At 39.5% G+C, this 21,337-nt stretch overlaps 1 protein-coding gene across 6 annotated transcripts in view; it reads left to right on the forward strand.

The window, feature by feature from the left end:
* LOC103145453 (voltage-dependent T-type calcium channel subunit alpha-1I) overlaps nucleotides 1–21,337 on the forward strand; it is a 164,058-nt gene that overhangs the window by 90,820 nt on the left and 51,901 nt on the right. For all 6 annotated transcript variants that reach the window (XM_016676850.1, XM_016676848.1, XM_007562899.2 and 3 more), the window contains 6 exons: nucleotides 3,862–3,959; nucleotides 11,251–11,410; nucleotides 15,028–15,376; nucleotides 15,458–15,550; nucleotides 20,247–20,571; nucleotides 20,687–21,060. In XM_016676850.1, coding sequence (XP_016532336.1) covers nucleotides 3,862–3,959; nucleotides 11,251–11,410; nucleotides 15,028–15,376; nucleotides 15,458–15,550; nucleotides 20,247–20,571; nucleotides 20,687–21,060 — 1,399 coding nt within the window. The remainder of the gene's footprint in view (nucleotides 1–3,861; nucleotides 3,960–11,250; nucleotides 11,411–15,027; nucleotides 15,377–15,457; nucleotides 15,551–20,246; nucleotides 20,572–20,686; nucleotides 21,061–21,337) is intronic.

The raw sequence follows: 21,337 nt of genomic DNA on the forward strand, positions 1-21,337 counted from the left end.
TTTGTTATTATTATTATTATTATTATTATTATTATTATTATTATTATTATTATTATTATTATTATTATGTTAGTCAGTGGTTAAGACTCAAGTTTCAGAGTAAGTTGCACTGATGTTGCAAGACTACAGACTTGACTTATGTAAGATCAACATTGACCATTACAAGTATGTAATACAAAACCTTCCCTGATGTCATTTAAAAAATGACTAGAATATTTTTCAATAGTACTGCATAGGTAACAAACTAATTTTGTGGATCTGAATGGAATTTAAAAGAAATCAAAATCAAAGGACACCCCTTCCATGTAATAAACAGTTTAAACTAAAAAAATATTTTTTTTTTCCCCATGGGAAGAAGGAAATGATAAAATATCACAAATTTGGAAGTAAATACAACACATTTTTGCATCTTTATTACCAAATCTTTTCAGCGTATTTTATGTAAAAGTCGTCTTTTTAAATCTTCTGTCTTTTTTTGCCCTCAATCTCCTCTAAATCCTTGTTTGTGAAGCAGCACACACACTCAAACACACACACACGCACGCACGCACACGCACACACACACACACTACGCCTGTCACATAAAAGCAAAGTGGGGATAAGGGTATCACAAAAAAAGCAACGTGAGAAAAAGAGAACAATCATGAAAAGGACATTTGGGGCAGTCCACTAATTACCTTTCCAAGCAAACCGATGTGATTGATGTGCATCGGGGAAGACTACCTAATAGAACAGACACATATAAACACACAATGCATTGGAAAGATAAAAAGATTACCATCAATCATACGCACCTAGCATCCAAGTGTTTGAACTATTTGAGCAAACCAGGCCGATCAGCGAAAAGCTGGATGTGCACCGGCATGAGAACGAGATGATGAAAAAATATCATAATCACATTTTTTTTCTGTGTGTGTGTGAACAGTTACATCGCTATTATTTAACTAAATTACTCATTAGGTTTGGAAACACTTTTCATTCATTGTACTAATGAGTATTAGAGAATGATTAATGATGCACACCCCTAAATGACGTCACAAGAAAGGCATTGATCAAGCGTAGTTGTGCATAACCTACAAACATTTCCACAGGCCTGCACATGCTGGTCCATCTGACTTCTAAACACTGCCATTTGACACCATAATTGGATTTTGTCGCATAAAATGCTTTAAGGTTCATTGAGTCTTGTGTGCAATGCACAGTTTTTCTTTCTTTGCTGTTGTAAAATACAACAATTTGTGTCAAAGAAAGATTTCTCCAAGACACAAAAGCATAATATTTATTAGTTTATAGCTGTATCATTGTAGTGCATCACATCATAATGTATATAAGTATTAAAAACTAGCACAATGTATTTTATATTTACCATAGACATTTATTTTCCAACATAATACATACACTATTTTGATGTATTGCAAGACTTCACATCACATCACACGCATGTGACCTTAATTAAATTTATTGGTGAGACTTAGTCTTTAAAAATGGTGATGGTGGAATTGCCTAGGATGGGTTTAAAGCTATAATATGTCACTTTTATTTTATTTTTTTTAAATCTGCGTTTTAAACATTTGTTGTGACAGCATAAGACAGATAATGTGTGAGGAAAAGAAATCAAGCTCCTCTGACTTCTCCCAGCGCTCCCAGTACTGACTACAAAAATACACAACTTGGTCAGAAACAACCAACCATTGCCAGGAGGAGGGTCTAAGCGCTGTCAAGCATCATGTACGCAAGGATGATTGACAGCATTAAGATCTTTTTCCTGCCTCTGATTGGTTGTTTTTGAACGAGAGCAGCACATTTCTTCAGATCGCTGTTGCAGCTCATGGACAAGATGGATTTTTCTCACAGATTATCTATATAACTGTCACCATGTTAGATATGGTGACAGTTTTGACAAATATGTAAAAAAAAAAGTATTTTTTTCATAAACGTTACATTAATAGGACCCCTATATGTAGCTGAAAAGAAGTCTGACCACCAAAACAACGGCTGTGCCTTTCTTTACACTTTGACATTTTCATCAGGTGTGGCATTTCTACTCCATTGAATGAAGCGGGGAAAGAAAATTAGTCTGTTGCACTTCTACATCTCTTCAAGAAATGTATTCTTCAAACGCAGGCCGCAGGAGCTTCAGGGACAGGAGGAACCGAACTATTGATGCAAGCAGAGGGAGAAAATATTTCACTGCAGCATTTTTAGCTTGCTCTGCCATATGCATAAAGGGTTGTTAAACCAAGTAATCCTTTCTTAAGTGACTATGAAGGGCAAATAGAAAGTACTTCCCTGTGGGATCAATAAAGTATCATAATATTGTAAATGACATGGCTCCGAACACTGTCCATGTGACAGACAGAGAGATTGATTTGTTTCTTTGGGGCCTGCAGATAAGATTTGGGTGTTATCATATGACAGCGATGCGGCTGTTAGTTTCATGCTGTCCTGCCAATGTTATAACCACCAGCAAATTACATCTGCATACAAAAAAAGAAAAAAAAAACAAAAAAAAACATCCCATTTGCAGAGAAATTGAAACTTGTTCTCAAACAACGAACTTCCTCATTCACTTAAGCCATATCTGCAACCGACGATTAAGAGCCATGTAGCAGTTTTCGCCACGTTTTTAGGGAGACTCGCCGCTTTGACGGGCACATATACAGTATACTTCAGCGTGACTGCTCTCGTGTGAAAGTGGTTTGAGTTTGGGGGCACAAACAGCTTAGCCATGCAGTGAAAATGACTTGCTAACAGATGCCAGGCTCTGACTGAGACACAACATCCTGCAGGCGACACTTAGAAGAAAATGAATCCATATTTCTGCCTTTTCTTCCCGTATCTCTTTCATGTCATTCTTCAGCTCTGTGCTTTGTAACTTTATGCCCCTCTTCCTTGAGTCTTGCACCTTTCCGTGGAGCATCTTTTTTGATGCAGCTGAGGCTCTGGCAGCTCCAGGTGACGGGGTGGAAATCAGAATTCGTACCGGCCATTCAAAAATGTCACAAGCCATCATTTCTTCTGTTCACACTCTTGTGTAATATGGTTTGTGTTATTTAAGCAAAACTAACTAAAAATTAAATAATAAGGACATCATTAAAAGTGCGCAGTTTATGACGGCGTGTTTAATAACACAGTTGTTTTGTAGCAAGAAGGTTTCTGGACCTCTGGAACTCCAAGAAACACGACTGTGAAGTTAATCGATCTCTCTAATTTACTCTTAGGTTTGATTGACTCTGAAGACGGTTGCTGCAGATGTTAATATATATATATATATAAGAAAAACTGCATACAGTTCTCTGTAAATGTGCATTCTGCTTTGGAGCGCATCTTGACTGAGGGAGGAGATGACCTTTGCTCTCCTTGTCTGTTTTTTTTATGACTGGCTGATGACTGATTGATGTGGACAAAACGTCCCAAAAGAGTTGTTCTGATGCTTTAAAAACTAAGTGCTATGGTTTGATTGCTGTAATCGTTAATGATTCGTGTCATAACGGGTACGTTGTGTTCAGGTCAGTACCTGTGAAGTCATATTAAGCACCAGCTGAGCAGAGGAGGCGGGGCGGGGTGGGGGGGATTCAGAATGCAGCTCAGGCACATTACTGCTTTCAGCAGATCTGTTGTAGAAATCAAAACGCTTTCTGAGTTGCCAGTAGCGTATAATTTGATCGCATTTACTCAACACTTCCTAAATTTACGTGCATTTTGCCAAGAGTGGGTGGCGATTTCCAGCCCCTGTCAAACACGGGTGGAAGCCAACACTTATATACTTCAAAAACATTTGAGTGGATTGTGACACTTGATATATTTTGAATAAAAAAAGGAGAAATTGATGTTTGTTTCTTTTAATGTCTTTGAATCCAGGATGGTGGAGTACTCCCTGGACCTGCAAAACATCAACTTGTCGGCCATTCGCACGGTTCGGGTTCTTCGGCCCCTGAAAGCCATCAACAGAGTCCCAAGTGAGAAAAGCTTAAGTATTTTATTTTTTTTCTTTTTAACTGGAGATTGCATGCATTGTGAGTGTGTCTTTGTATTTATGATTTGAAGTTGACCTGTGCTTCAATCTACAGCTTGAGCTTTTTTTCCTTTTTTTTTTTTTTGAGCTTCTCTGTGTCGTCACATCTGTCTGTCAGTTTGCATCGAGTTGAAATGCAGTTGCATGAAAATTCATGTAGATGAATTTCATTTTTCCTGCATCTCTGGGAGTTGTTTTTTTTTTGTTTTTTTTTTCGCCATCCTTATACCACAATTTCCTGGTGGGGATGATTAAACTTTCATCTAATGCTTCATAACAAAGTCAGCTCAAACCTTGAGTCACGGCCTTATCTAATTTACAAACCACACATTAATGCTGCTTCAGTGATCAGTGTGTGACCATAAACCCAGTCTCCTCATCTAATACTCCGTTCTCCAGCAAGGTTTTCCAGATCCTATCGATTTATTTGTACGGCTGCCATAATTGGCAGCTTGTCGTCATAATAATTAGCAATTAGCCTGAACCAGCAAGGCCTGGAGTCGTGTCATTGCTGTACATTTGTGTAGAAAGTTGAAAATAGATGAAAGCTGTTTGAATATTTGAGTATTGAAAAAAAATATGTGTGAAACACTTACTTTTGTCCACTATATGTTTTATATAGATTTTTATTTTATTTTTTTATGGTTTGTATGTTTAGTAGGATTTCAAAGAAAAAAATCTAAAATGACCCATGCTGCCCCAGAAGGCTGCAGTGCTTGGCTTAACACATGAAACAGGAAAGGAAGAATGTCCTGAGCACAACTAATCTTCCCCATAGTATCCCAATCAATCTATCGCATCCTGAATTGAGTTCTGCACATATGGCAAAAAAACAACAACAACAACAACAAAAAAAACTGCCTGATAATAGAATCAATATCTGCAGTTCTGTTAGCTACTTAGACCGACTTGCCAGGTTTTATGTCTGTAAGATCTCAACAAAGACGCTTTACCGGACTATTCATTACATTCCCCTTCTTCCTCTATGACACTGTCTGTCACTTTCTCTCAGTCATTGTCTTCACAATAGCAGAAAAAAGTGAGAATGTTGGAGAAAAAAAACTTTAATTACACTCTTAGGGTAGTGATGGTGGAGTGCAAAGTATGAGTGAGGAAAAACAAAATACATTGTTCTGTCTGTTGTACTGCTTCAAAATCAACATTTTGTCAAGTCTGCAACAGACTTATAAATGTAAAAAGCTCTGCTCTGAAAAGTTCTCTAAAACTCATATTTTTTTTTTACGCCTAAAGTACCAGTACAGGTTTTCATGCGGATGCAAACTGTGAATGCGTCAATGATGTTTTGTTTTGCAAAAATGTCCATTCTAATTTGGCGAGTGGCTTTAGCGAGGTAAACACATACATTGTCTTCTTGTTTTACTTGGCATATTCTGACGAGCAAGCCGTCCTTCCGTCGAAGCTATAAAAGAGGAACCTGCTCGGTCAAATACTTGGTACACCGGCAGCACTTAGGGAAATGGTTCGGAAAATGTATGAAGACGAGTGCGTACGGCGCTTTGGAGAAAAGTGGACTGGTTGCAAGCAAATTTGCCCTTCTGCTGACGATTGTGTTTCCCTCCTTGCCTGTGCAGATATACGGGTTTATCTTTGCATACGTAGCTCATAGGCAGCTCTAACATTAAGATATTGTTTATCTATCTTTTGTAGACTGTTGCACAAGGGCCTTTATATGCATCTACTTTGTATTGATGTGCAACATATGCATACTTCTGTGCATAATTAGTGTGTGCAACTCCTACTCTGTGTTGAGAATGTCTGAAGTGAAGAACCAAGGGGATAAAGCTATTTGTTCTTTCTTCAGCTGGATTGCTACTTTGCCCACAGGTACAAAGGCAGCATGAGCACTCCCTGACCCCTCACACACCTCAATTTGTAACCCTCCTACAAGGAGCAGATAATAGCAGTGTGTGGCATACGTGAATGCGTGCTGTTGTGTTAAACTTTGTTTTTGAGGAAATTGGTGTGATGGAAAAGGGGTGCTAGACAGAACTGTTGGGGGGGCAACAAATACCACAGAAACTGAAAGGAGGGGAAGAAAAGGGAAGAGAGGATTTTCTTTTCCTTTGGTGAAAGGCTCAGGCAGGGAGCCAAAAAATGTGTTAACAGTGTGGTGCAAGCTGAGGCATCCATCTTTATATGAGAACAGCAGCAGCTGACAAACAAATAATAAAAATATAAAAAGAAATCGGTGAAAAGGCTAGAAGTGAAGACGGGTAGACGAGGATGGAGGAGGGTAGATATATTTTTTAGTGCCACCGTAAAAAAGAGAAAATATTGATAATAAAAGTTAACATTTTTCCGCCATAAGATGTGCTTTGTTTGTATTCTCCATTTTATGATTTGTCTTCATTCGGTTCCTCCTTCTTTTCCTTGTTACTGAGTTCGCACACCATATTTTTTTGGCAGATTGTCTCCCTCTCTACCCCTTTGTTTCCCTCAATCCATCTCTTCCTCTCTCCAGCCAATTAGGCCTAATGGAGCAGTGGCCTAATGACAAGAACCCTGGGGAACAAATACATTTAGACTCGCCTCCAGCCATCAGCACGATAGCAGTGTTACTGCTTCCCATTTAAAGTTGACGAAACAAATCAGCCAGAGATGACAAACCGGTTCAGATTAATTGTCCAACATAAAATCCAAAGGTTAATTGAAATATATTTGAGGAACTATTTTAGCATACAAAACAATCTGCACGAGAATCATTGATATTTCCTCGATTTCCAATAAATTTGGATTTTCCAAAGCCTGTTGTGATTTCTACTTCAGTCCAGAGGTGGATCCTCCCCAGTCCCAACACAAACAGATGTACACTGACAATGAAAAGATAGAAAGGTAATGATTTTATGCACCAAGATTTTTCAAAATACTTTTTTTCTGGAAAGCAGTAGAGAAAGTAAGTCCAAAAAGATTTTTTTTTCTTGTTTTTTGTTTTGTTTGTATTTCTTTCTGATTCACTTAAAGCACTTTTTGCTGCCTTGTTGCAGAAAATGCGCTGTATGAATAAAATCACCTTACCTTACCTTGATTGATCAGATTTCTAAAAATTGAAATGAGTCCATGACTTTGTGTTTCCCTGGAGCATAAACGGCACACAGTATTCTCCTTTAAATATCCACTCTTAAAAAATGGGGAACTCAAGGAAATATACAATTTTCTTAAGGTGGTTGCATAAAGACGCTCAAAGTCCTCAATGCAGTTATTCCTAGTTCAATTTTCTCTCTGCCTTTACACACACACACACACACACGCACACACACACACACACACACACATATATATATATATATCAGGATAACAACAATTGCTTGAAAATTATCTTGCCACCACACACTGTGAACAAGGTTGTGAGAGAGAAGCTTACAGTCAGCAAAAAAAGAAAGAAACATAAACTTAAATAAGGCACTAAAAATGTTGGCTTGTGTTGGTAAATGCTTTTTTACTTAGTAACNCAATCTCTCTTATAAATTCTGACGCCAAAATAATATCTAAAGTACTAGCACTTGGGCTTGAGAAATTTTTACCATCTCTTTCTGAACCTGATCAGAACGGATCCAGGTTATTTCATAACCTGGATTAAAATAATTTATAATAAACCCACAGCCTCAGTTATAACAAATAAGATGATATCCGATTCATTTAATCTAGCTAGGGGAACACGTCAAGGGTGTCCCCTCTAAACCCTCCTCTGTGTTCTGGCAATTGAACCATTGGCTTTTGCCATAAGGAACAATCAAAACATACGGGTTGTCAGAATAAAAAGTATTGAATCTAACATCGGACTATTTGCAGACAACATTATTTTAAAGTTGTCTAATCTGAAGCGCTCAATCCCTCAACTACTTAAAACTATCAATGAGTTTAGTTATATTTCCGGTTACAAATTTAACAAAGCTAAATCCGCCATCCTATTTTTAAATCAGTCCACCTCACATTTAACATGAGGACGACAACTAAATCTCGTGGACTAAATCTTGCTGAAGTTATCAGGTCAAGATAACAGACAACAATGATTTCTAACTGGGCGGTTGGCCTGATATTTAGCCTTGCTCTCGCAAGTGCTGCAGGCGGCGTATTTTGACTTATTTAGAGCACGAACACCGTATATATCCTCTTCTCTGGCCCTTTTTTGGAGCACAGAAGTTAGTGTTTGATAGTCTGGTCTCCGCTTTCCAGAGGACGTTTCCTCAGCCGAGGACGTTTGCTGTTTTGGAAGATTGGCCAGATCTTCCCCTTGAACAGCTCTCTGAGTCCGGTCTTCCAACGCCACTTTTGTCAGTGCAGAGGTTGAGCTTTTACACTCATCGGCCTCCTCTGCACCGCCAACTTCCCCAGCCGGGGACAGATCTGTCTGAAAACTCATTTCAGACGGAGCCGTCCGATATGAGCTTTCAGACAGAGCTGTCTGAAACGAGTTTTCAGACCGATCGGTCTGAAAACTCCCACGATGGTCTGACTCAACGCAAACTTTCCCAGCCGGGGAAGTTTGCTGTGAGTTTTGGCCTTTCGGGGAAGTTTGTTTCACGGTCGGGGAAGGGTTGAAAAGATAGGCGTCGAATTCGTCGTACTCAATAGACTCGTCCTTGTAACTACTAATGTCAAAAGTTACATCAGGAAGGATCTTATTAAAAATCTTCCTTACCCCTGTGGTGATCAAATATCCAGCGCTAAAAGTCAGGGGGAAAAACACGGTAGCTACGACCTGTTCCATCGGTAAAATCGTTAAAGAACACAGAGCTTAAGATTCAAACAGAGGCTTGGATATATCCTCCTGTTTTGAGATCCAAGCATTCATAACCTCAGATGTTCTTTGATCTATGTCATAGATGAGGTCATAGCTGCAATGAGTCTGTAGTTCTCAGGGAATGTCTTGCTTCTGATTGTTGCTATGGAAACGGTCAAATCAGTTCTGCATGACTCAAACTATTAACCCTTTGCAACTGCAACACTTAATCATTCGGTGCGCCATGACGGACTTCAGAAGGGTATATTTCAGGAGGCTAGGGATTATAACAGGGATTTTAATGGTTAAATATTAAATTTAGATTGACAATGGTATAATAAATCCCTTAATTTAAGTAGGATTTGTCATCATTATATCAGGTTTAAAATTTTGAATCATACTTGAATTAAAAATATCTTAAAAGTAAAATTAAATGTAACATACAAACATTTGCTGCTGCTGCTGTTGTAAATTGCGACAAGAAATTTTGCCTGCTTAGAAAAGAACTACAAAGAAATAATTTTGGTTTTATATATATATATATACTATTGCTTGAAAATTATCTTGCCACCACACACTGTGAACAAGGTTGTGAGAGAGAAAATAAAATCTATCCAAAGCTTACAGTCAGCAAAAAAAGAAAGAAACATAAACTTAAATAAGGCACTAAAAATGTTGGCTTGTGTTGGTAAATGCTTTTTTACTTAGTAACTGCCAGGGGTTGTGCTTTTCTTCGTATTGGTAAAATTGTAAAGTTATTAGGGAATAAAAAAATAAAAAAAAACTTCATATACCTGCTTGTGCAGTGTCATGGGGAACTGGTGCCTTTCTCCAGCGATTATTGGGCAAGAGGCAGGGATACATCCTCGACAGGTCACCAGTCTATCACAGGTTAACACAGAGACAAAAAGGAGAAACAGCACTGGATACACACTCTCATACATATGGGCAATTTAGAGTAATCAATTAACCGAACAGCTGTTTCTGGATAATGGGAGAAAGCCGGAGTACCCAAAGGAAACCCAGACATGCATGGCGAAAAGATGCAAACTCCATACAGAATCCTTGGATTTGAACCAAGGGCCTTCTTGCTGCGAGCCAGCGGTGCTACAAGCTGTGCATTTGAAAATCAGGGAGCCTTTTTCAAGGAATGTTAAGATTTTCAAAAAGACAACCTCTGTGTTTACATTGCTCTGTGACTGCGTAGTGAATAAGCTACAGGTATTTTCCACTTCTGCAAATATAATTATCTTCTCCTTCTGGCTCCTCTGTCTCTTTCCTTCCCACAGCTTTTTTTTCCCTCTGTCACTCTTTCTGATAGCAGCTTACATGTACTGTTGAGACACATTAACCGACCGCTGAGCTGTTTCTCGTGAATTAAAGCTCAGAGAAACAACACACACTTTTGATGAGTGGATGGTACACTTTCACGGTAACGCCGTCTCTGTGCAGTGATCTCATCATAGGGGTCTCACCTCACTCGCTCATTAGACCAATCAGTTGTCATTATGCTCTTCTAATCACAGTATCAGTTCAGTATGTCATCACAGTGATACAGGCTCATCAACAGGGGACAAGGTCATCATTATTCGACAGGGGACACACTCGCATTTCTGCAATTAGGCCTCATCTCATCATGACTGTGACCTCATGTAGTCTGGAAATGCATCAGTGTCGCTGATGTTTCATTTGATCTTTGAATGAGCTCATTTCAAGCTGCTGCCAAATATATATTTGTTTTTCTTGGTGTTTTATTTTCTCTATTTATGTGGAGATTTTCTGCAGTTTTGATTTGTGCGATGTCAAATCTCAGCTGCTGGTTAAAAATTAATTCGAATTTTCTCGCGCATAATTAAATCAAAAGCTTTCGGAATCCCTTTCAGCTTTCAGACCTCTGCTGAATCGGAAAGCAATCGAGAACACAAAAAAAAACAAAAACGGCCAAGCAGTTTAGAAACTAAACCGATTTTAAAAACATAAACCACACTGCAGACCAGGTAGAGGTCGCCACCAAGTACATGGCCAGATTTGAACGATTCATTGTGACACGACGGTATCATACGGTGCAAAGGCAGACATGTTTATCTCTGAAATGTCTCGAAACTAAGAAAAACCAAAACCCTTGCTCTGCACCATTTTTGCTTAGCTACACAGGCTGAATGCTTTATAAAAAGGTTATACAGGTAGTTTATGTAGATACTGCTACTTATATTGTGGATGAATGCTTCTTAGGTTCTTGGGTTTACCAACGCATCCGTCTACTGTTAATGACATAAGGTGTAAACCAGTCAACTGCTTTTGGTTTTCTCACGTTTCAGTTTGCTATAAGGGGACCTAGCAAAGCTTTAGGCCAAAAGAAAGGCATTTCTGTAATGTAATTTTAGTGGAAATGTGTAAAAAGATAAAATACATGCAAATGTTTTATTTATTTCTTTTTTTCTTCAATCAGTAATATTTTTCTCCTACAGACTGATTAAAATGCTAATCCCTGCAGGTATGCGGATTCTGGTGAACCTGCTGCTAGACACTCTCCCCATGCTGGGCAATGTGCTGCTTCTCTGCTTCTTCGTCTTCTTCATCTTCGGCATCATCGGCGTGCAGTTATGGGCGGGACTCCTGAGGAACCGATGCTACCCCGAGGAGAACTTCACCATGTGAGTAAAAAGGAAAAAAAAGGACGCTCAAGTGGGATTTGTGACACTTCTTCCTAAAACCCCTAATGTTTGCTTTCCACGTTTCTTCACCTCATCAAACCAATATTATGCCAAGAAATCTATCAACTCTCTGTGAATGTTCCTTTTTACAAATTATCTTAGCATATTTTGAATAAGCCAGAAAGCAAAACTCATTTACATGCTTTCATCGTTAATCTTTTTTTCGCCGCTGCCTGCAGATTCTCTTCTCCATCTGGCTCTTAAACGCCAAAAAAAAACAAAAAAAAACTGTTACAGGAGTCTTTCTCTTTTGCAACTGTGAACGCGATTAGTTTCCAGCTGCAGCCCTCCATATTTACGACGCCACGTGACGGCATCACCCACTGTGTCTGAGTGCAGGACTCTTATTGAACTCTGTTTGATTGCATTTTCTTCATGCTTGCCTCTGAAAGACATGCAAACACGTGTGCGCGCTAATATGTGTTAAAACTACACTGCTCTTTACCACATTGACACAGGCACATCTAGAGACTGACGCACACTCCTGCTATGATTCATGTAGGAGTTGATGTGTGCATTCATCTCACCTATTACTGAACCAAAGCATTATGCCTGTGTATTCTTTATATCATTGCACTGGATGTAGTCAGTGGGGCTGGAGTGCTTAATTAGAAAGGTGTGAGTTAGTGCTAGAGGACTATTATGCTAAGTAAAGGGCATATGTTTGCGAGGTTATAATGAAGTGGGCTAAGTGCCGCTGTCAAGTGCAGCATTTGCTTGGCAATTTTATAGCCTCCCTCTGTCGGCCTGCATGATTTATTTTGTCCTCAGTGGTTTAGTTTTTAACAAGTTCCAACAAGATTACATGTTCTGTATTTTTTTTTTTCCTGAAAGTTACATCTTTTCCAAGATGCAGTTGTTTCTTTTAAAAAGGCCAACGTAATCACAAAATACATTTTAATAGTACAGTGTGTAGAGTGTCCTTTCCGTGTTGTTTAAGCCAGCAGGCTAATTCCTGTCTCGATCTGCCATTTGTTTCTGACCTTTTTTTTTTTTTTACACGTACCACAGCTTTTCTGTGTTACTCCCACTTCTTGGTCCTTGCCTCCACCTCGCTCTCCACTGGCAGGTGTCTTCTCAGTGTGAAGTCAGGTTGTGCTATGCCATGCTGTGTGATGCCAAGTCTCTAAGCAGGGGGGACAACAACCTTCATTCATGCTCCAGTAGTCTTTCTTCCTTCCCTTCATGTCTTCCTTGAATTGAAGCAATCTTTTTGTTGGAATTTCTTTTAATTTTTTACACTAAAAACTGAATTTATGTCTAAGACTATGATGAGTTTGGATATGGAGGTTGTTTTTTTTTTTTTTTTAAATCAGACGTGTATTCTTAACTTCAGGTTTACATCCTGCATGTGTGCTTAGAGGTGAAACCAATTCTATCTAAAGAACAAACATTTCTGAAGTTTTTTGAAGCTATGAGTCGCATCTGGCTATGGACTCTGTTGCCCTTTTTTTTTTAGACTTTAAGCACATCACATTATGTTCACTTTCATTTTACTACCTGACCAGGTGCAGCCTTCTAAATAAAAGTGCAGCCGTATAACCCTGTACACCTCCAGTTCTCCATTTCGATCATTAAAATCACAAAAACCTGCTTTGTGTCACATGGAGCCAAAAAAGAAGAGGAAAAATAAACAACACAGGAGCAGGAGTACGCTGCCTAGCAGACATGTTGTCCACTTTCAGTCACTGAGCACGTCTCATCATGTCCCTCAGCTATTTGCCTCGCCTCTCCGGCTTTGGACTGGCAAATTATCCTTGGCTATCGATGTGTGGAGGTAGCCATCAACCCACCCTCCGACCTTGCAAACGCAAGCAGCTACAATGGATGGATGGACGACCAGTAGTGACCAAGCTGTTCAATGAGTTTCAGAAATGTATTCTGAACCGAATTGGGAAAATTAGAAGAAATTGCAGCAGTGCTGTTGAATTTTGCAATGACAATATTGGTTTTGATCGCTCCCACATTTTCTTCCTCTTCTCTTTCTTTACCGTTGACACGATGTTGCCACCGCTCTGTGATTAGTGGTGGGCATTGAGGGCAGTGGGAGTCCACCCAAAAGGCAAAGCGAGAGCAGAGCGCATGGCTCTTGAAATATAATAGCTTGCCAAGAATAGCAGCCAAGCAGTCCTTTACAGTTACAGTTGTGACACTGCGCACACTGCGATGTCATCCGTTGTGCTGCAGCTTCCATTGTGCTTGCATTGTACGTTTCATAAGCTTGTTTTAAAGAACTGGGAAAAAAAAGTGCTACTATTGATCATGGTACACTTCTTTGCTGTCGGAATACCTGAACCATACAGTGGAGGTATGCGGATACTTTATCAGCCCTGGCATCTGCAGGAAGAGAAAGGATTAGATCAAAAGGATTGGATTTAAAATGAAAGACAGACGACAACAACAAACAGAGATGATTGGGAAAGTCTGAAAATCCTCAAGGGAGAGGATATGGATGTGATAATTGGAAAGGACAGACAGAAGAAAAGACAAGAGGAGTGAATAAAAGTGTTTGCTTTCAGGAAATGCTTCATAAATCTTTCATATTTTACTAATAAATGCTTCAGCTGTATTTGAACAATCCAGCTGACATGCATTGTCTTACTCCCAATATCCTTCTCTGTGATTTACTTAAATATTAAATATTGTTACTCATTTTTGTTGTTGTTGGCTCCATTTTGGGTTTCTGAATCAATTCACTGAAGCAGCTTTGCTACAGTACTTTTCTTTCAAATTGCATAGCTGAAAGAACAGCAAAATGGAAAACTTGATTAAAAACTGCATTCCACATGTATTAAGATACATATTTTAGTATAAAGGGATCCACAACTTTCCAAATTATTGCCACTGAAAACTGATCTGAGTACGATGCAAAACATACCAGACTGTACGCAGTGTAACAATGTTTTATTGCTCGCTGAAAAATGATATAGTTGTAGCAAATGCAACACTATCCCAATTTGAGTCAAATGAAACGTGGTGGCCTATTTTTGTCTTTATTTAAGATACAAATGAAATAAATCAGAAAAAAATGGTTAAAATCACTCTAGAAATAATAAAACTTATTCAAATGTGTAAATAATTGTCTATGTGTACAGAGTTGTCCCACACTGAACATTGTTAGCCTGCGTACATCAGATAACATTGTGAAATAAGGCTGGATGTGTGAGAAACTTCCAGTTTTTTCACTGGATTTTCTTTTACACAAACAACTAAAAATGTAAAATGATTTCGGAAGAGATGGTGTTTATGTCGAAAACATGTACACCTTGCCCCATGCATGTCGTAGAGAAATGTGACGTTAACATCCGAGTGGGATGGAGGCATCTAGATTTGTATTCCCCGTACTTTCAGTATCACTTTCGCGTTTTTATTATTTATAATACTTTGGGGAGATTTATTCAGAGAAGGCTCCCTGTAAAATATCTCATCATTTTTCCTTCCTGTTTCTTTCTCACTTCTGCCCTTCTCACGGGAATCTCCACGAGAAATGTAAAACATATTATTAAACAGGATAAAAATCTTTTTTTTTTTTTTTTTTTTTTTTTTTTTTGGCACAGACCTTCAGGCATGACGCTGCCGGCTCCCTACTACCGACCAGAAGAGGATGACGAGCGGCCCTTCATCTGCTCCCTGGCTTCTGATAACGGCATCATGTCATGCTCTGATGTACCGGCGAGGCGGGAAGGAGGGCGAATATGTTGTCTGGATAAGGAAGACGCTCTGCACAGACAGTCTCTGGGCCTGAGTCCTGAGCCGCTGTCGAATGGCAGCGGCGCTGGTGAAGCTCTGGGTCTGTGCATCAACTGGAACCAGTACTACACACGGTGCCATACTGGAAGCACTAACCCCCACAAAGGAGCAATCAACTTTGACAACATTGTGTATGCCTGGATCGTCATTTTCCAGGTCGGTTCCATTCTTGCAAAGAGATCTATAAAATCCAGCACATTCATAAATTAATGTCGTTTGCTCCATCTCTTTCCCTAGGTGATAACGTTAGAGGGCTGGGTGGAGATCATGTATTATGTGATGGATGCTCACTCCTTTTACAACTTCATCTACTTCATCCTTCTCATCATTGTAAGTAACACCGCTCAACACATGTGCTATGCTTCCTCAAAGGGTTAAATGTTTGACATAAAATAAAGACTGCATTTTTACCCTTGGCAGCAAACCAGAGTTTGTGCATTTATTTAATTTACAAAACCTCTTTGCAAAGGGAGCTATGCACTCTAAACCACCTTGTTAAGCAAACAGCACGTCGCAGTGCTGGCTCTGTTTTATCACAAAAAGCATTATTTGGGCAATAAGAGGAAAAAAAAAAACTCTATTTATGCATTTTTTTTTAAATTACAGAAAGTGCCATATTCTCAAAGACAAATTGCTGTTTGTCCCACTCAGTTAGCCAGAGATACAACAGCTTTCAAAAGTATACAAACCCCTGATTAAGTGGCACCGTCGTCCTCATCGAGTGTCCCCCACAGATTTTCTGATTCATGCAGTTCTGGACTCTGGCCGTACTTTATTGATTTGCTTGTTCATGGTACAAAACACATTTCATCTTTAGCTTTTAGCAGATAACTGAAGGGTCATGGCCTATGCTAACTGCAATATAAAGCTGATCCCAAATTAAAAAGCTTGGATATAAATCTCAATAAAGTAACCCCAGAGCCTGATGTTGCCTCTCCACATGTTTTGCTGTGGGTTTAATGTTTTCTTGGTAATCCTCAGCTTTGGTTTGTTATGCCAAATAATCACTTAGGTCATTTGGAAGTATAAATCAAAGTTTCAAGACTGATTTTGTATAGCTATAACACATTCTTCCATGAATTTTTGAAGTCTTTTGGCCAGGCCTGAATGTTGTCTTTGGAAGGATAAAATTATGTCTTGAAACCTATTTCTGAGTTCAGCCATATGGAGAATACACTCTAAACCAACACTCTCAGTTTTACATCATTACATGAACATTTATTCTAAATTCAGTGTTTTTTTTTAAATATCTTTTTATCAATAAAACGTGCTCTGTTTGATGCGATACTACGTGCTTGTTTTGCTTAATATCTTAATATCTCCCATAATATCTTTATCGGTTTCTCTTGTTGACAAAAACTCTTTGTTAGAGCACAGATGATGACTGCCGCTGCTTTGGGAGGACACCATAAAAATGTGCACACACAGCCTAAATATCAAGTAACATAACTTACCTTGATACACAAAAACGAGAAAAGTGAAAGTGGAGGTCTGCATGTAAACCAGCTTTTCAGGTTTGGGCTGTAAAAAGTCAGGTCTGGACTGTCCTTAGGTAAGAACATTGAGAAGTGATTGAGTTTGTTCATGTTACTCTTTACAGCAGCTCTGTTCTGCCAAACCTTTTGATTATTAAAGTGCTTAAGTGTTCCACTGAGCAGTGTTACTGAATAAGGGTTTTAATTTCAAGTACTGAAAGGTCGTTCAAATAAAATAACATCATAAAAGACAATCTGCAATCAATATCTGAAGGACGGAGGAAGAGAGGTGTAAGTTACGTAACTTGAGCTTAATGCAGAGTAAGACAAATGGGCGGGGAGGATCGACTTGAAACGTCCAGTGCAAGAACGTAGCGTAGTGAGATTCAGCAGATGTTTTCCATAAAGTACCAGCTGACACTGCACTGAAGGCTATTTTATTCTGCCCTCGGTGTCCGTTTGGTTGACTGCAAACAGGATTAAGTCCCTCTGTCCTGCAATAAAAAAGCTACAATACAAGTCACTTTTCTATGACCAGGTGAATACTTTAACAAATGTAATGTTCCCTGAAAGCCCACCTGGGTTTGCCCATGTAGGGCCACAGCCCACATGGGCCATACATGGGCCCTAAATGTGCAAACCCATGTGGGCCCACCACTGTGTAGGGCCCATGTAGGGCCCATGTGGGCTGTGGCTCTACATGGGCAAACCCATGTGGGGCCATCGTGGAACCTGTGGACAAACCCATATGGGACCCATCTGGTCTGCCCTCCTTTTCCCCATATGGGGCCCACCTGGTCATGCTGGCAGGGTTGTAAATGCAAATTTAAAATTAAAATACAACAAAAAAAAACTGACAGTGTCATGTCAGTCTTATGCACATTCATTCAAATAAAGTGTTACCAAAATATTTTAGAGAATTATAATTTGGAAATGTGAAAAGCAGCAATATTAAAAAAGTGGAGTGAGGCATCACTCATACATGCAAGCCAGTTTTCGACAACAGCTGCAGTTTTTAGTCATTTCATTCCCAGTCCCTAAGGGTGAAATACTCGACGTTGTGTTATTATTTTTGTTTGTTTGTCTATGCCTTGAATATCAGATGTCTAAAGTTTTTGGAAGCAGTTTTACAATTTTAGCTTCTTCTTTTTTTTTTTTTTTTGGCTTTTGCATGCTTCGGTTTCCCAGAGCCTTTGTTCTTAAGCGTCTTCACTGCGGATGGGGAGCGACTTAAATCATTTCTGCCATCCTGTGGTAGCAAAACAGTGTTGGAGTCATTAAAGTAATTAGCTGTTTCATTTTGATCAAACTGTACCGTTAAAAAGCGTCGAACCCTCTACAAATGATCTCCAAATTATATGAAATCGTTTGAAAAGTGTTCAAACATCCCTTCGAAGTTACTGAATCGACTGCTGTTTATTGAGCTTGTGCATTCAGGGTTACAGAAGTCAGGACAAGAAGTTTGACCTCCATGATGTTTTACAGAGAGACACTTGATACACAGAGAAACCATAAGAGCGTCTACTGTGGCACGTTGAAGAGAGTAACTCAATAAAAGTAAAGGACAAATGCTAAGAAATGTCCAATTTGCAACAAGAATAATCTTCGATGCATTCAAATATATGTGACAGCACCAACAACAAAATCTATAAAAGTCCTCTGCAGTAAGCTTGGCTTACTATTAACATTTGTAGTTTTTTTTTTTTTTTTTTTTTTGTGGGAACATACCTGGTGTGAGATGTGTGCGTATTGGATTGTGTTTGTGTGTGCACGCATGCATGCATAATGCAGTGATGATCTAAATGTGTGATATTCGACTGCCCCCCCTGATTATGCGTAAAGCTGTCCGCTGATCAGAATCACAGAATAGACACTCGCACAGATGCAAGCCTGGAGGGAAATCAAAGCCTCCCACACCTGCAGACCTGCTTTGACCCACAGACCACAGATGGGTGTCTCTCCTCCTTTCTTTCCACCTCCCTTCTACAATTCCCCTCCGTGTGTTTCTCTCTGTAAATATCTCTGGGTTGCCCAGACTCTCCTTCACCTTGCCCTAAATCTTTGATCATTGCAGATGAAAGTCTACAGGTAGAAGGCCATTAGTTTTGGATTTGATATCTGAGCACCTTTTATTAAGCGTGCCTGTTCCAAATGTTTTGGCCTTCAAGATGTGTTTATATCTGTGTTCTTTTTTTTATATATCTGCCTTAAGGGACTATGGCTTATAGAAAACGTATCTAGTGTTTCTCTTCGTCCAGCAGCCTGGTTTTCCAGTTTGTCAGCGTTAGCAAGTATTGATCTAATCACTGTTTTGTAACCTGCTCAAAGTACCAGTGTAAAGCCTATTTCAGCAGTTTCAAAATGATTCCTGTTACTACCGCTAAAATGTGCCAACTCTTTAGATTTTCTAATTGTTTGTACACCTAAAGTGCCTTGTAAAAGTTTAATTCGCCGTTTCCACATTCATTCACCAAACTCACTGTGTTTCAAAAGGGATTTTATGTGATAGATTAACAGATAGCACTTAAATGTGAAGTGGAAGAAGAACGAGGCGTGCTTTTCTTAACTTTTTGAAAAATCTGACAAGTGTGGCAGTCACCTGGACTTACCCGTACTTACTCTGACGCCCCCCACCAAAAAAAAAATGTGCAGCCACTTTAATTTGTAAATGCACCTTTGTATAATTTTATCTCAGTAAATCTGTTCTTTGAAAGTAATGTTTCCAATAAAACATATTATGTGTGGAGCAAAGTTAAAACGCATGGAAAAGTCGAAGAGGTTTCACAACAGAAAGTTTTGATAAATATATAATTTTAATAATAACTTGTTTTGTTCACCCATTTTTAAGGTTGCTCTATGTTGTTCAGGTCATCCCAATAAGGAAAAATCTTCAACAGCATATGCATACACCAGACTTTATCAATATTTCCATCTATAATTAATGTTTTTATGTCACCAATCAGTGAGGTTTCTTATATAAACAGGATAACATTAAGGGACTTGAGGACATCTTTTGATTAGTTTGTTAACATGTCTTTCTTGTCTAATTTACAGAAAAAAAAAATCTTAAAATAATTGTCTATATTAAACATTTACTAAATGACTAGGTTTGACACTCAGACCAAAGTTAAGGACTCCACAGGTTAACAACCTTCTAAGTGGTTTTCCTCAGACACAGATGTCTAATTTCAAATAGATGTTAAATTTAAATCGGAGAAGAAAGAGAAAGAGAGTGAAAGGCAGACGCTGAACTGTGCCTTGGGTTTGTTGCTGGCTCTGTCTGTCTCCTCCAGTCAGCCTTGGCTTGGTAGGAGGCCAGACCTCAGAGACCTTCAGCATGTGTGCCCGATTTCCACAAATGGAATCAGAAAGTGTGAGAGCTTCTACAAACAAGTGTGCAATTACCCCGGGAAAAATCCAATACTTCACATTTTTGTTTATTGCATCTTGATTTGCAGCTTTTTGCACATATCGGCTCTAAGGAGTAATTTACCTTTGTATGCTGTACTCATTTAGAATATCCCCTTTTCCTCCCCCACTCCCTCATCCAGATTGGTTCATTCTTCATGATCAACCTGTGCCTGGTGGTCATCGCCACCCAATTCTCAGAGACCAAACAGCGGGAGCACCAGCTGATGCAGGAGCAAAGAGCGCAGTGCCTGTCCTCTTCCACCTTAGCCAGCATGGCTGAGCCAGGAGACTGCTACGAAGAGCTCTTCCAGCTGGTCTGTCACGTCCTTCGCAAGGCCAAGAGGAGATCAGCAGCCCTCTACTACACTCTAAGAGGCAAGCCTGCTCCGGCGAGTGTAGGCAGGGGCAACAGGCGAGGGGGAGGGAATGTCAACGGAGATCGGCATCATTTGAGGCACCAAAGATGTAAGTAAGAGGCAAATTATTGAAGAGAAATTAAATATATTAAGTCTGGGAGATTAACATGCAAACTGTTCAAGACTGTGGTCACGATTAGACTTGTGTTGTTGCTTCCCCGCAGCACCCAAATGTCCACACCACGGCAAGCAGAACCATGACTCCCAGGCTCAAGCTAACTCCATCAGCCTGACTGTCCAGAGCCCCGAGGAGTGCCCTATCTGTTTGAAAGAAGGTTCGAGGTCTGCGGGACAGGAGGATGGGGAAGAGAACGAAGAGGATGCCGTGAAGGAAACAGACAAAGAGGAGAACCACTTAGAGGGGAAGAAAAACGAGGAGAGGAGGCGAAGGAGGACGTGTTTTGGACGTTGTAGGGACCTTTGGAAGGATATGAGAAGGAAACTGTGGGGTATTGTGGAGAGCAAGTACTTCAGCAGGGGCATTATGATTGCAATTCTTATCAACACCATCAGCATGGGCATTGAACACCACAACCAGGTAAGATGATCAATCTCACTATCTCACTTTAAAATGAGGAACATGTGGTGAGGCGGATATGTGTTGAGCTTATCCTCAGTTAGCTTGTTAAATGTTAAAATTCATGACTGTTCTGTTAGAAAAAATCTCTTTTTATAGAATGTCAAGCGAAAGCCAAACACTTTTCCACACCAGCACACAACAGGTCAAATATCTGTCAAGGAAGTTGGTGGAAGTGGGATGATTTTGATTTTTGTGAGAACATTTTGCAGCTGCAGCTTAATTGAAATATAGTATT

The sequence above is a fragment of the Poecilia formosa genome, unplaced genomic scaffold (genome assembly GCF_000485575.1).
Source record: "Poecilia formosa unplaced genomic scaffold, Poecilia_formosa-5.1.2 Scaffold142, whole genome shotgun sequence".
Taxonomy (NCBI): Eukaryota; Metazoa; Chordata; class Actinopteri; order Cyprinodontiformes; family Poeciliidae; genus Poecilia; species Poecilia formosa.